Source organism: Lytechinus variegatus, chromosome 10 (assembly GCF_018143015.1).
Source record: "Lytechinus variegatus isolate NC3 chromosome 10, Lvar_3.0, whole genome shotgun sequence".
NCBI lineage: Eukaryota > Metazoa > Echinodermata > Echinoidea > Temnopleuroida > Toxopneustidae > Lytechinus > Lytechinus variegatus.
This window is the reverse complement of record NC_054749.1, coordinates 25514462-25528666: the sequence shown is the minus strand read 5'-3', so window position 1 is coordinate 25528666 and position 14205 is coordinate 25514462. Positions and strand designations below refer to the sequence as shown.

The following is a 14205-nucleotide window of genomic DNA, read 5'->3' as shown; positions in this document are numbered from 1 at the left end:
AACATTGTCTGTTGTTTCCTTTGCAAATCAAATCATTTCATTTTATTCGGAGGGGGTTGGGGGGCAAACTAAAACAAGAACGAATAGCATCATGTTCAGGTAACTTCAAATAATGAATAAATAAAAAAAAAAATGTCCGATGGTTAGATGGACAAAAGTTTTGATGACTTCAATGTTTTCTAAAGTAAATCTTGGGTTCCAAGCTATATTGAATTCTCTTTCTTATGAAAAATGATACAGACATCTGGATTATGAAATAGAAACGGAGTTTTTCTTGTTTTTTTTTTTTTTTGGGGGGGGGGTTTAACATGAAACTGCAGATGAACGAGAATTGACCCTTGAAACATATTTTATGAGTACATTACTATTCAATATTATTACATTATAAGTATTATTCATGAGAAGATGTAGATATCACCTGATGGAATGTTGATGTCCCTTTTTTCATTTCCTCCTCTAGACGATTTGACAATTTTGAAAACAGTTGACAGGTTCACTCCGTTCTGACTTGTTGGTATCATGGGGTATCACGATTATTTCCTATTTATACATACATTTTGAATTCCTCAAGAAAGGTTGACGATAATGATCTAGATGTGAAGATAATGCAGCTTAACTACTCATCGTATGCTTTCCACGTCGTTGTGCCCTTCTCTTTCCACTGGAGGATTATTTTAACTCCTTGTAGTTTAATTCTGGTTGACAGGTTTTTCTCCTTCCGTAGCTTGTAGGCGACCTCGGCGAGGTAACCGCGGCGAGCCTTCAATGTGGGTGGTAGGTCCGTCCTCACCGTTATGCGAGGGGGGCGTGGCAGCATAGCTGAGGCTGATCCTTGCGGCTGCGGGGCGGGCTGCGGAGTGGGTCGCTTCAGGTTCTCAAAGGTGGAGAGGATCAGTTCCCGGTCGGGCATCCGAACAAACTTTGCGATGATCGGGGCGGGGGCTGCTCGGCCTGATGAACGGGTATCTTGGGTTCCAATCGGGTTGCGTCGGGGCAGCCTGTGGGCGTTCACGAGTTGTATGTCCTTGGCCTTTTCCTCATCGATGCCGAGAATAGTGAAAACTTTTAGCAGAGTGTTGTAGATGTTTCCCTGATCTTCTTCCTCAACACCATAAAATAATAAATTAGATTTCCGGTTATATATCTCGGCCAGCAACAGCTTTTCCTTCAAATTTGAAATTTCCTCTTGCAGGGGCGCGATTTTGATAGGGATTGCATTTTCGACATCGGTGATTTTGGCAGAGTTAATTTCCACAGTAGCTTCTACATCATTCAAACGATGATTAATTGATTGAATCTCTGCAGTAATGCTGTCGAGTTTTGCCAGAGTTTTGTTCGAAAAATTCGAAATATCCCGTTGCAAATCGGCATTCGAAGGCATGGCTGTTGTAGGTGAGGTAGGTCTATCTTTATCCGATGAGCCGCCAGCCGTGTGCTTGGCCGAGGCTTGGCGGGTGTTGGGGCGTTGAGGATGAGGTAACATTGCAAGTTCGAGCTGAAATCAATTTAAATATGTAAGGCAATGGGTGGTCAGAGCTCCGCTCCAAAGCGTCCTTCCACTACGAAAGCATAGTACCAATTTATGTACATACATACATGTATGGACTGGAGCCTTCCAAACATACCAGTTTAGTCCTATACACGTAGGCCTATTGTTCCCAAGTGAAGATGTACTTTTGTAAATTTGTATTTTGTGCTTTTAGTTTTGTTGAATTAGTATTTATTGCAAATAACTGGACCTTCATTGCCCGATGGTAATAGGTATTAGAATCGTACATAATTTTTCTTGAAGAGGGGAGTTCACTCTCACAGTATTTCAAGACCCTTTCTTGAACTGACAGGCAGTTTGTGAGCCATGCTGCTATCAAAGCATTTTAATGAAAAACATCCCCACTTGTCTGCCATCAAAGTGATCTGTCTGTTAGATCTCTCCTCCAATCTCCTTTAGTCCCATGTACATCAATAGCTGAATGGAATACTTCTCATCAAAGTTATCTCACTTCCTTGTCAAAGCCCAGGCTTTAGACCCTGGCGCCAAAGTGGAATGGCTACATTAACATGCTTGCAATGCCAGAGTAGTCCACTTGGCATAAACATCTTCAAAACTTGTAGTAAACAGTTCTTGTTATTACGAGTCACCTAAAATGTAATGATCTATTAGAGCTGTGCTGACTGTGTCTTCAGAATGTATGATCTTTAATAGCCAATTTAATTGATTGATGGTCATTTAGTTTTGTAGATCTACATGTATATAAATAAATAACAAATAGCTCTCCTCAGTCAATAATGAAAGGATTGTGCTCCTGTGATTAATGACTGTGGTAAATTATTGTCTGTGATGCATGTTTTGAAAAGAGTCCAATGTTTTTTGTCTTGAATCTTGAAATTGTCATGATTTTCATACAAGTGATATACAGTAGATATGAATTCATGTAAATGCCTTGTATTGGTCAAATTTGTTAGTATAATCGTCATTTGATTATTATTTTCCCAAACATTTCAGTCTTTAAGTTTAATTTCAAGTTTCAACTCTGATCTAACATTGTCATTTAACGATGGATAGTGAATTGTGACACTCATGTCCAAACTGTACAGGTTCAATTATTTTTTATAGCTCATTTGACACTCTTTGTCAGTTATAATTGTCTGGGAATATCAATAACTAGTTTCTTTTTCACCATTAAAAGCATTGTTAAAGAAAAAAGATTAACATTATTAAGAAACAAATGATGTAAACAAAATTTTCAGATTTTCCACAATTTTCAGCACAGAGTTAGACCATGGTTTAATTTTAAGAGGATTTCAGATTAGGAGCTTTTGTGTTCAAAATTGGCTATTTTGGTCTCCTTTTTTATTATTGTTTACATGAATTTCAAAAATGAAGATGAAGCCTATATGTACATGTACATGTACTGTAGGACTAGTTAGCCAAGCATTGCGTGCCAGTGATCATAATAGTCAATGGTTCCATTAACATACCAGCGATACCATAGATTGGTCTGTCGGCTTCTTGTAACAAACAACGCAGGCATATTGAGTTTAATTGTCATGTCACTGCCCTTCTTGTGCCCCTTGCAATTAAAATCCCGTAATTGAATTCACTGGGACTGTGGTTTAAATAATTCTGTTAGGTTTTCATTGCGATTGTTTTTATGTCCATTGCAGGTTCTCAATATTATTGGTCCTATTTCTTTAGTGTAAGATTTTAAGTGTACACTTGTGCTTCAATCAGATTCCATTCTGATTGTTTGCTCCAGCCTAGTATTGGAAAATGCAGATAAAGGTTATTCTTTTGTATTTCATGCTCATACATTGTAACAGTAAAAAAAAATCCTTATGGATGGAAGGTCTATATGAACCCCTCGCTTTTCCACTTGTCACAAGTCTCTTGAAAAGGTGCGAATTAAATTTCTTTGTAGTTTGTTGTTCTTTACTATAATAGTGTAATTCAAGTGTATGGAGTAAGTGGCTGTCAATTATCATTATTTCAACCCCAAACAACTTTCTTATACTACAGTTATTCAGTTGTCAGGCTTTTTAAAGAGGAAGTTCTGTTTGTCTACCTGGCTTGTAATGTAAATGAACATCCCCAAGAAATTCACAGTTGATCATTGATGTCAAGTGTACTGTATCTCCATGTACATGTACAGGTAAGATTCTCAGAACAAATGAAGTTGATTGTCATCCTCCTGGCCAGTGACCCTGCTATGTCAATTTGCATAGGGGAGATGAGCTGACTTCAATAGGGCAATTATATTCTGTGTAATTGAGAAAACCACACTTGCATTGGTTTTAGTTATTTGAGACCTTTCGTTTTCTGTGACGTGCCATGTGGACGTACGAGATTAAGGAATTTTGGGAGCACTGCGCATGCGCGAAGTAATCTGTGACGAGCCTTCTCGTCCACTGACCAAATCTGTGACTCGTATTTGAGGGTTTTGACGTTCGGTGTCATAGTGCTCGAACGAGCGCTAGTTCGTACATGATGACGTCATCCCAGCTTGGCAAAAATGAATGAAGCCGCATCAACACTCGAGTTTCGTTGATTCAGCAGGGCTGGTAAACTGCAAATTACTGCTTGTTACCAGCTTTTCCATTACATTTAGTGGGTCCTGTTTTCAGACACTACATATATCCGATAGGTAATTGATGTTTTATTTCCAAACAACCGTGTTTTTCGGCTTTTTGCGCAAGAGTGCAAATGTTGCACCCACAGTCGCCCCACTGGTTCGTAGCGTGATGCTACGCCTGATTCTCCGGCCAAGCATCGGCCCACGGCCCGCTCGCTATCACGCTGGTATATGCTGTGGCGTGGTACGGGTACGTCGACTAAATCGAAACTGTTTTCATCAATGTACGAACGTGATACTGAACGAGCGGTGTCACCACTTCCGGTGAACTAGGAATACGTTGCAGTCGCAGACAATCGAAATCTCTCTACTAGCAGGCAGGTGCGCCTGTGTAGTCCATCCTTGCCAAATTTGCCAGGGAGGAAAGGGAGATGAAAGGGTTTATTTGTCCTGGTGATGTAAGAGTTTTGGTTTGCTGTGCGCTTAGCTTACTGAGGTGTTGGAAAATAAAAAGACACCCTTATCTGCCTACTCAATTATTGATGTTGGAGGATAAACAGTTTGGGAAAGAAAACACTTTAGAGCAGTTGCTATCTGACCTCAAGCTCAGTAAGCTTTGATTTTATCTATTTGGTCCATGTTGTGATGCTGTCTGTGTAGTTTATGCAGTTGGTGCTTGGATTATGGAAAGAGGAGAACCATGTTTTCTTGTTGAGCTCTGCTGATGCCTGTGTATATATGTAGGTGATATTGTTTCTGCCTGATGCTCATGAATGAATGTTTTGCTTTGGATTGAGGTGTAAGTATACAATTTATTAGCCTACATGTACATGTACATTATACTGTATGTGTAAAAAGTGCTATCTTAGCTTTTCCTTTCAAGTTTTTTTTTGTGAATATGTGATGATCTTTATCTGCGCTACACATTATTCTTGGGCCTCAGTAGCAGGATTTAATATAGGCCTGTCATGATGTAGCCTACATGTAGCCTATCTTATTTTGTTTGAAGGTTCTCATTACCCAGAATTCAATGACTGGTCTGGGATAGCTGTAAAACTGAATGAAAGATAAAAGTGGAAAACTATCATTGGAATTGATGACAATTCCTTGTCTGTAAGCTTGAAGTTGTCGCAGGAATGATATAGTCTGCAGGCATAGACCCTGATAAAACTTGATCAACAAGTGCGTCTTCACGCAAAGACTAGCACATACAAAACTTGCTCTTTCAATTTGGGCCTTCAGTTACACAAGGCATGAGTAGACTGCACATCCAGATCCTTAATTCAAGTGAAGGGTTTGCACAGCAGACTAGGAGTGAGGGGGGGGGGGGGTGGAATCAACTGTGCCCTAAAAGAAGTCAGCACCATTATACCCTTTTCATAAACCTATCCTCCAATTAGCCGCCTAAGAGTAATGCGGATAATTCAATAAAAATTGCGTTCACAAACTCCGAAAATAAGCCGCATTATTTTTACGAGCGCCCGTCCTGAAAATGGCGGATAATCGTCATGCCAACTGGACTCCCCCCTCCGATGCAGTTGTGTTGGAAAAGGGTGACCTTGTGACCGCACCATGGCAATTATCCGCATTATTTGGAAATGCGTTCATAAACTCAAAAATCTTGTCCCGATGCTGCTATTATGCGGATAATAGCAGCATCAAAATATTGCGGATAACTCTGGTCCTCCTTCAATTTTTACGACAAAATTATGCTGCTATTAACCGCATAATTGGGTTTATGAAAGGGGTATTAGTATGCACCATAGGGTGATTTGACAGGAGAGCTGTGGATTTATACAGGTTAAACTCTGCCTAGTAGTTGAATCTCTGGGGACAACTAATTGAATGTTTAACATGGACAAAGTTGTTTGATCAAAGATTTAAATGAGACATGTTTTGCAATTTGCATATACTGTGCATGTATTCTGGTCTGAAATAATGCTTCGACTTTACATGTAACAGATGATTATTTGATCTGCATCAAATGTATGCACAGTTCACAGTGTACTGTACTTGAAGCAGAAGATGCTGAAATTTTTTTTAGCCCCCCCTCCCCTACTCCCACGTGTAGTATATTCTCTTCTTCAGAAATATGATGGCCTACTAGTCCATCCATTATGTTAGAATTATCTTATTATCCATTTTAACAGCTGTTTATTATCTGTTAGGATTAGGAGGGTTAAAGTGATTCTTGTTATGACATCAAGAGATTCCTAGACACAGCATGGCCTCCTTGCTGGTTGTGTTACCGCTCATCTCCAATTCACTTTCAGGCAGTAAAGTGTCTGGCGCACCCAAAGGGATCGATTTAGATCTTTTTAAGGAAAGGCAATTTACATTTCATGGACTGGTATAGTGAAATTCGTCAAGTCTGTATATGTGCAGTGTGAAAACAACTTTGAATCAATGGATTGTGTTGTCAGAGGAGATAGATGTGTCAGGATTCAGTGCTTTTATTACCATCATTAGACATCAAGATGTGCGTCAAACTGTGAAATCAGTCTCAATTATTGCTTTGTATCTTTGGTTGACTACTGTAGGCCTATGTGTGAAGGCACTAGCTGAGCAGAATTGTGCAGATTCTATCAAGATATTTCAATTTTTATCTGTGTTGGTGGGTATTTTGGAGGCTGGATGATCTAATGATACTTCAATAGATTTTACACATCTTGATTCATGAATAGACCTGTCTGTATTTTGTGGTGTTTGAATTTTATTTAATTCTCAAAATAGGATTGAAACTTCCCTGAAGTGTGCAATTTTATGACCGATGTCCAGCATTGTCTGTGTTTACAGATTGATTGATCACTGTGTTGGGGTGCACACTGTAATGGGTAGGCACTTACATGAAGTTGTTGACATAACTTTTTTTTCCATTTGATAATGAAAGACAATTACTGGTATAAACATTTCCTCGTGTATCAATCATTTATTGTTTCAGTCTGTTAGTATTTTGCAACTTCAGCTGTATTGCACAGCAGTTTATAATCAAATAAGAAAATAAACTCACATTTTTCTCCAGGCCTTGCAATTATGAAACCCAACACTGTTACCATGGTAATTTCAATTCTCATTCATTAATGCGAGAATATTCAGTCGAGGAAGGAGAGAGTATTAAAATGGCATTCGCCTCTAGGAAGTGTTTTTGTTGGCTCACATTTCTGCATTTATGAATATTGTAACACTGCATTTGTAACGTATGCTTGCATTATTCATGCAACATCTGACGACAGATTTCAAGGAGGCACCAGGATGGGTTGTGCTTTGTTTTGTGTCTTGCAATAATATTGAGAAAGTACCAGTGAGATGCAATTGTAACAATTTGTAACATTACACATTTGTTGTTTTGGATAAAATGTAGAGTGTCTTGTATGTATTATGATGCCTTATTCACTCATTTCACTGTCTGAATTTACTATTGTCATATCTAGGCTATAATAAGAGTAAATATGTGATGTACATGTAATGATGCTTGCATTTAATCTGTTGAGGTCACGGTATAATGTCCTTGTACATGTACATATGTCTTACATTCTCTTTGCTTTCTTTCTTTTTTGTTTTGTTCAACACACAGACTTGACAGATAATGAGCTGAAATTATTGCAGGATATCCGGAGGGCAAAACAGCAGCTCCTCAAAGAAATAAAGGTATGACTTAAAGCTACATGTACTTCTAATGTCATCTCCCTCCCCAGGAAAAATCCCATGAATGCACCTTTCTAGCTGAAAACTCTGAAGAGGACAATTCCCCCTCTACTCTCCCAGGGAAAGATAGGGATAGGAAAATTGATCTGTGCTGACTATAAATTGTAGGACTACTCGTATGTAAATTTTTCAGAGGGAACCAAAAGTTTTGTATTGAATAGCATCTCAGCCATTGAAATCATTTGAGTAGGTCTGCTTTACATAATAATTTCTCTGAATAAATGTAGGTCTACAGTGAAATTGTTTAAGATAAAATGTCTGGATTTGGTAATACATTTTAATTTCATTTGTTTTGAATGCATGCAGGTGCTTGTAAAGAAAGGTGCATGGGTGGGAATCGAACTCCTATTTTTATGTATTCAATTTTCTACTTTGTTTTATATATATATGTAGATTGGGTTGTAGGTACATTGTAGAAGTTGAAAAGAAACTGACTACCAATAAACAGCATCTCCAAATAAAATGGAATAAAGAATGGCACTCCTGAGGCCCATCCAAGACAAGAGTAATTCATTTATTGACTATCACAGAGAGAAGAACAGAACTCATATCAAATTACCCGTAGTTTCTTGTCTCTGAAATCAGGCCTCCAGTTACTTTCCGTCTATTAGACGGGCACGAAAAGAGGGATTCTAGAAGGCACCAATGTGTCGACGACGATAGTCTCGGTTTGCATTGCATGTTGGGGTTGATTTCTCCTTCCAACATCTGCTTTATAATTCAAATGCCTGAGGGAGATTAGGTATCTTCTTGCATTGTTTCTTCTTTTGTCTTGAGGAAAGAAAAGAAAGATAGATGAAAGGAGCTTCCAGAAAGGGGAAATTTTGATCATGACCTGGGGAAAGCTCTTTGGTCGGGCTTTAAAGTCACCAACATAAATTTTCTGTGATCTTGCTGCCAACATTAATTATTCATTTTCATTGTCTGCGAGTGAAATTGAACCTCCCAGCCTTTTCATTTCTGCCAGGGCAAATTGTTGATTAATCACACAATTCCATATTCACCCCTCAAATAATGTTCACATCACTTGTTACCCCTGAGAAGTTTCATATTGCTTGAAGCGATTGGCTTAGTCTTGGCTACAGACTATTATTACTTGACACAGATAAAAATAATTCTGTAAAACTTTGAGATCCAGCCTAAATTGCCAGTTCCTTGATAACATCAGAATGGGCAAATTGAACCACTCAAGATAAAACACAATAAAAGCAAGACGGCCTAGTCTACTGGCAGGGGCGTCGATCCATTTTTCAGATTGGGGGGGCAAAATCATTAATGTTCCAAAGGCGCTCGATCGTACAAAACACCCACACACACACACACATATATATATATATATATATATATATATATGTATGTATATATATATATATATATATATATGACTCATGAGACCCAGACACGTATCTCACAAACAAATTAATGCGAGCGCGAAGCGCGAGCTGATTTTTTTTTTAGTATACTGACAGGAAAAGCGTGCCTGTTTAGGACTGTTTGTAGTAACTCATGAGGAGGATACATATCTCACTACACAGATAGTACGAGCGGCGAGAGTGAGCTGAAATTTCCTTATATTCTGACCTGAAAACTTGATATTCTTAGCATTTTTGGTACCAATGATAAGATTTGTATCTAAAAGAACAATAGATGCGAGCGCGAAGCGCGAGCTGAAAATTTTGATATTTCAATCTGAAAAATGACAGTTTAGTGGACGTTTTTGATGAAGAACAAGATATATATCCAAGAAAAGATGATTGCAAATCGAAGCAGGAGTTCTTTTGAGGCTTAGAACTGAAAGTAGGGCATTTACATTCACCTATTTAATCATGAAAAGGATGGGTTTTTGCTACAGAAATGATGCGAGCGCGAAGCGCGAGCTGAATATTTGTATATTCCAATCTGAAAAGCGGACATTTTGAGCACGATTTTAAATAAAGAACGAGTATCACCATCTCGCTTGCTGAACATTACAATCTTGTTTTTTTTAATGCATATCCGGAATTATTGGGGGGGCAAAATGATATGTTTGCCCCCCCAATATTTTCATTGGTGGGGCGATCGCCCCCCTGCCCCCCCAGGATCGACGCCTCTGTCTACTGGCATGCAAACCTTTCACTCAAGTTAAGGGTCTGAAGGCCTTCTTGCTCAGGCAAGTATATGCTAGTCTTTGTGTGGAGACCGACTTGTTTCAATCAGGGTCTGTGCCTGCAGAATGGTACCATCCCTTGTCATCTATTATAAAACAAAATGGGGGGGGGGGAGGAGTGGGAAAGAGGAAGTTTTTGTTGGACAAAGAAGGCATTTGAGAAGGATGAATTCCCTTATTCCCATATCCCATTGTGAAGCTGAGTGATTTCATGCATTGATGTGCTCTTGATGAGCTGTAAAGAGATGGCTCCTGGCTGGTTTGGACGTCTCCACTGATCAGCATTCAGACGTCCAAAATTCATTGTATACGCTGTTCAGAAATCCTACACTGCAGATATCATTTGTATTTTGTTGGTGGTCTTAATATGCTAATTGTTAGTTGACAATATTTATTGTAAAATTATATAAAGGAGCATGTCCTTAGTAGCTTTGGTATGGATGGTGATTTTAATTGGCTGGTGGTCTGAATATGCCTATAGCTCAAAACCTGTTTTATAATGTTATATATATAACAAATTTAGAATAAAATTCAGAATCTCATGGCCAACTTTTGTATTAGATAATAATTATGAAGTAGAGCCTATTCTGTGTATGGACAAAGTACATTTACAAACCTGGGAAGGGGGTTGTACTACATGTACACCTGGGGGCTGTTTCATAAAGCTGTTCGTAAGTTAAGAGCGACTTCAAGAACGACTGGTGAACCTTTCTTGCGCACTTAACCATCGCCAGTGAATAAACCATTTTCCACAAGAAAGGATCACCAGTCGTTCTTAACTTACGAACAACTTTATGAAACACCCACCAGGGATGCCACTTTTTAGACTATTAATCTGAATTCAGACTTTTTGCCACAGCAAAACACCTTTTTCTTGTTAGAAAGATGTCATTTTAGATGATTTTTAGACTTTTAAAATAATTTCTCCATGTAAGTTACACCCCTGTAGGCTGTCGAACAATTGTATTGTGAATTCATGAAGTCAATCACCCTTTTTTTATCAGTATGAATAACTTTACTATACAGGCGTACATGTTGTTATTTAGTTTCCCATCCCTTTCTTAAACAAGTTTTGTCAAACTTTGCATTCATCTGAACAGGATTACCCTCATACCTTTTCCACCTCAGGACTTGTAGGAAATAATTGGTAATAAATAGGAGATTTGTATTCCAAGGGGTTTCTTTCCAGTGCATCTCAACAAGCATCACTTCACAAAATAAGTAGTAGCTGTCTAGTATTTGTCTGCATGGCTGGTGGAGCCTGGATATCATTTATTATGCATTCCATTTTGCATACAATACTTTTTCAGTTCTTGCGTACATGTAGCTCAATGGTTTAGGCCTAAAATGTTTTTTTTCACAACCCATTGGTTAAATCTGCAACATGCAGCAAATGGGAATTTTCCAATGCTCTCTTTTTATATTATAAGCATTTTAAATTTTTTGTTTATTTATTATTTATTAATCTATCTATCTATCTATCTATCTATTCATTATTATTATTATTATTATTATTTTTTTTTTTTTTTTTGGGGGGGGGGTGTCAAATCGCCCCAGCCCTCATATAATTTGTTTCCCTGGTTTGAGTCATGCGTAAAATTGTGTGTAACCTTATGAAACACCCATCAGGCCTCAAAAGGGTTCTTGGGATATCTGAAGACCTTTGCAGGTCTTTGGTTATGACTGGTATCTGTCTCAGGAAAAGACATAGGAAGTGAAAGGAAACCAAATTGTGTCAAATATCATTGCAGAGAGACACTCTCCAGTCACCTGGAGGAAATAGAATGTAAGCATGTGACATGGAAAGAAATTACCATGGTTTAGATGATATACAGTCTGTCAGCCTTGCCAAACTTTTCCCCTTGAATTCATAAGCCATAAAGTTATTAACCCATATATTTTAAAACAATTTTGATATTTTTGAAAACTTCTTTTTTTGAGGAATATCCTTCCATTGCAAATGCTTATAAAGCAGAAAATGAGAGAACAGCTCAGTGAGATTGAAGATTAAATTTACAATAAAATTTAAGTCATTGAATTTTGATGGAAAGAACATGAATTATGATTTTATTCTTAAAAGTGAAGTCATGAAATATTTATGGTGCTATCACAATCTCCTCTTAAATGGAACTCTCAGGAACTTTGCAGTTATTCTTAGAATAGAAATTTCCATTTCAAATGATAGAATTCTAATCTCGTCTATGGAAGTTATACTATAATCTAGCTCCTAAGACATTTCAATTGAATAGTAAGTATTTCAATTTCAAAGAAAAGCTCTTTAAAAGAGAAAGCAACAGAGAAGTAAACACTGGTTTGTTTATTTGAAGGCGCTGCTCTGTCAGGTACCTAATAAGGCATCGTTAAAAGTTGAAGATGTCATTGGAGGTTAGAACTCTGCAAGACCTCAGCTGATCATGGCATCCTTGGAACAAATACCCGCCTTCTTCAAGCTTTCCCTAGTACTCTTCTTTCCTGTCATTCATTCCCTCATGAATCTGTTTTTATGTATCAATTTTGAAAGTAACTTCTCTTTATTTCTGTCGTTCAAGCTGTATGGTTAATTCACAGACTTATTGAAGTTCATACATATTGCACTTCCTCTCCATGTTTATTTTTCATTTGTAATATAAATGAATAAAGCATCCTTTTTCGAACGTATCAAATATAGACATGAATGAATGCTTACAATTCTGATTGTTATTTTTCAACTTACTTTTGCTTACCGGTAGTTCTAAGGATTTCATATATTTTCTCATATACCATTTGAAATTATTCCTATGGGAAAAGAAACTGCCATCCATGAAGAAATTACATAATGGATTAATGATAACATGATATAGGCCTACATGTATACAGCAAAATGTTGTGTACATTGAGGCATACATGTACATGTATATTAAAAGATGATTCATTGCACTTATCAAATTGGATATTTTCTGCAAAGTGCTTTGATTCTTTGGAACTGGTGTAGGCCTTATGAGTATGACATATATTTCACCCTTATGTGTTGGACTATTGAGTTGTCACTATCATGCGTTTAATTTTCCACTAGATGTACATGGTACAAATAGATGTTGATCCTTCTCCTCCTCTGCACTCGTGTCCTGCGGCTTTTCATCCTAATTGGACCACCTACAATCCTTCTCTCCATCTGAGGGGTTTGGAGTCCAGCAAAGAACTAACCTTTGCGGTTTCATCCAAACTGCAAAGAAATTTGTTCCAGAGTGATAGGCTTGTAAAGGAATGGACGTTGATGTTCTTGTCAAGTGCCCCTGTCATATTTATACAGGATTGTGCAGTTTATTCTAAAAATTGTTTCTCCGTGCCAAGAGCTGTTAAGAATTTAACAACTTGACGATCCTGATCCCACACATTTTCAGAATAATCTCCATGTACATGGCAAGCCCTTTTCAACACGTCTACAAATTAGGGCTTGCCTTAATCTGTTTTTCACCCATTAATAACTCAATCATTAAATTTTTTTTTCAAAATTGGTTTAAATTATAGCATCATGTTCAAAGTTCTGTATTTATTTTAGTTTGTTTTGTTTTTGCTGTGACTATCATTCCAAAATATTAGTTAATTAATTAATTATTTAATTAATTAATTTATTTATTCATTCATTCATTCGTTTATTTATTTATTTATTTAATCAATCATTGCTGTTTTTTTATACAAATTTCCAAATCCAATCCAGCAATCAAAGTAGACTTTAATCCAAATAGTAACTGACATAGCAATGATTGCCTGTGATAATTAATTACTGTTTTGAAGAAGTGAATGAAGATTGTTTGCTGACCATGGTGCCAGACCTAATTATGTGATTATTGTATTTGGACTGGAGCAGAGAGCGCTAAATGAGCAAATTATTGGCTAGTTGGAAAGGACAGTGACGTCTTGATGAGAGAAAAAATGAGATCGTACATAGATCTACATGTATGGCTTATATTTTGTAAGAGGATCTTTGCATCGTTCAGAAGACAAATGAATTGCAGTATAGCGTGATAGTCATTCTTGCAAGTTATAGTGCAGTCGCAGAGTATTTAATTTACTTTTTCCAGATCATTTTTCAAATTAATTTGAGTGAATTCAGGTATTGCACTATAAAACTTTAATGATATGCAGAACTATAAGAAACAAAAAAAGGGATAACTGTTTGATACTGAAAGCTGTACAAGCTCGTAATCATATATGGTAGTTTTTTTATTCATAGATTTGGAATTGAATTGTAGGTTTTAATAGAAATTTTAGATTTATCATTTTAATAATTTAGTAATGATAATG

At 37.3% G+C, this 14205-nt stretch overlaps 1 protein-coding gene across 4 annotated transcripts in view; it reads left to right on the top strand.

The window, feature by feature from the left end:
- Positions 1 to 14205, top strand: part of LOC121422346 (cytohesin-1-like) — an 84098-nt gene that overhangs the window by 16906 nt on the left and 52987 nt on the right. For 2 of the 4 annotated variants that reach the window (XM_041617332.1, XM_041617334.1), the window contains exon 2: positions 7645 to 7718. In XM_041617332.1, coding sequence (XP_041473266.1) covers positions 7645 to 7718 — 74 coding nt within the window. The other 2 variants (XM_041617331.1, XM_041617333.1) reach the window with 2 other exon arrangements.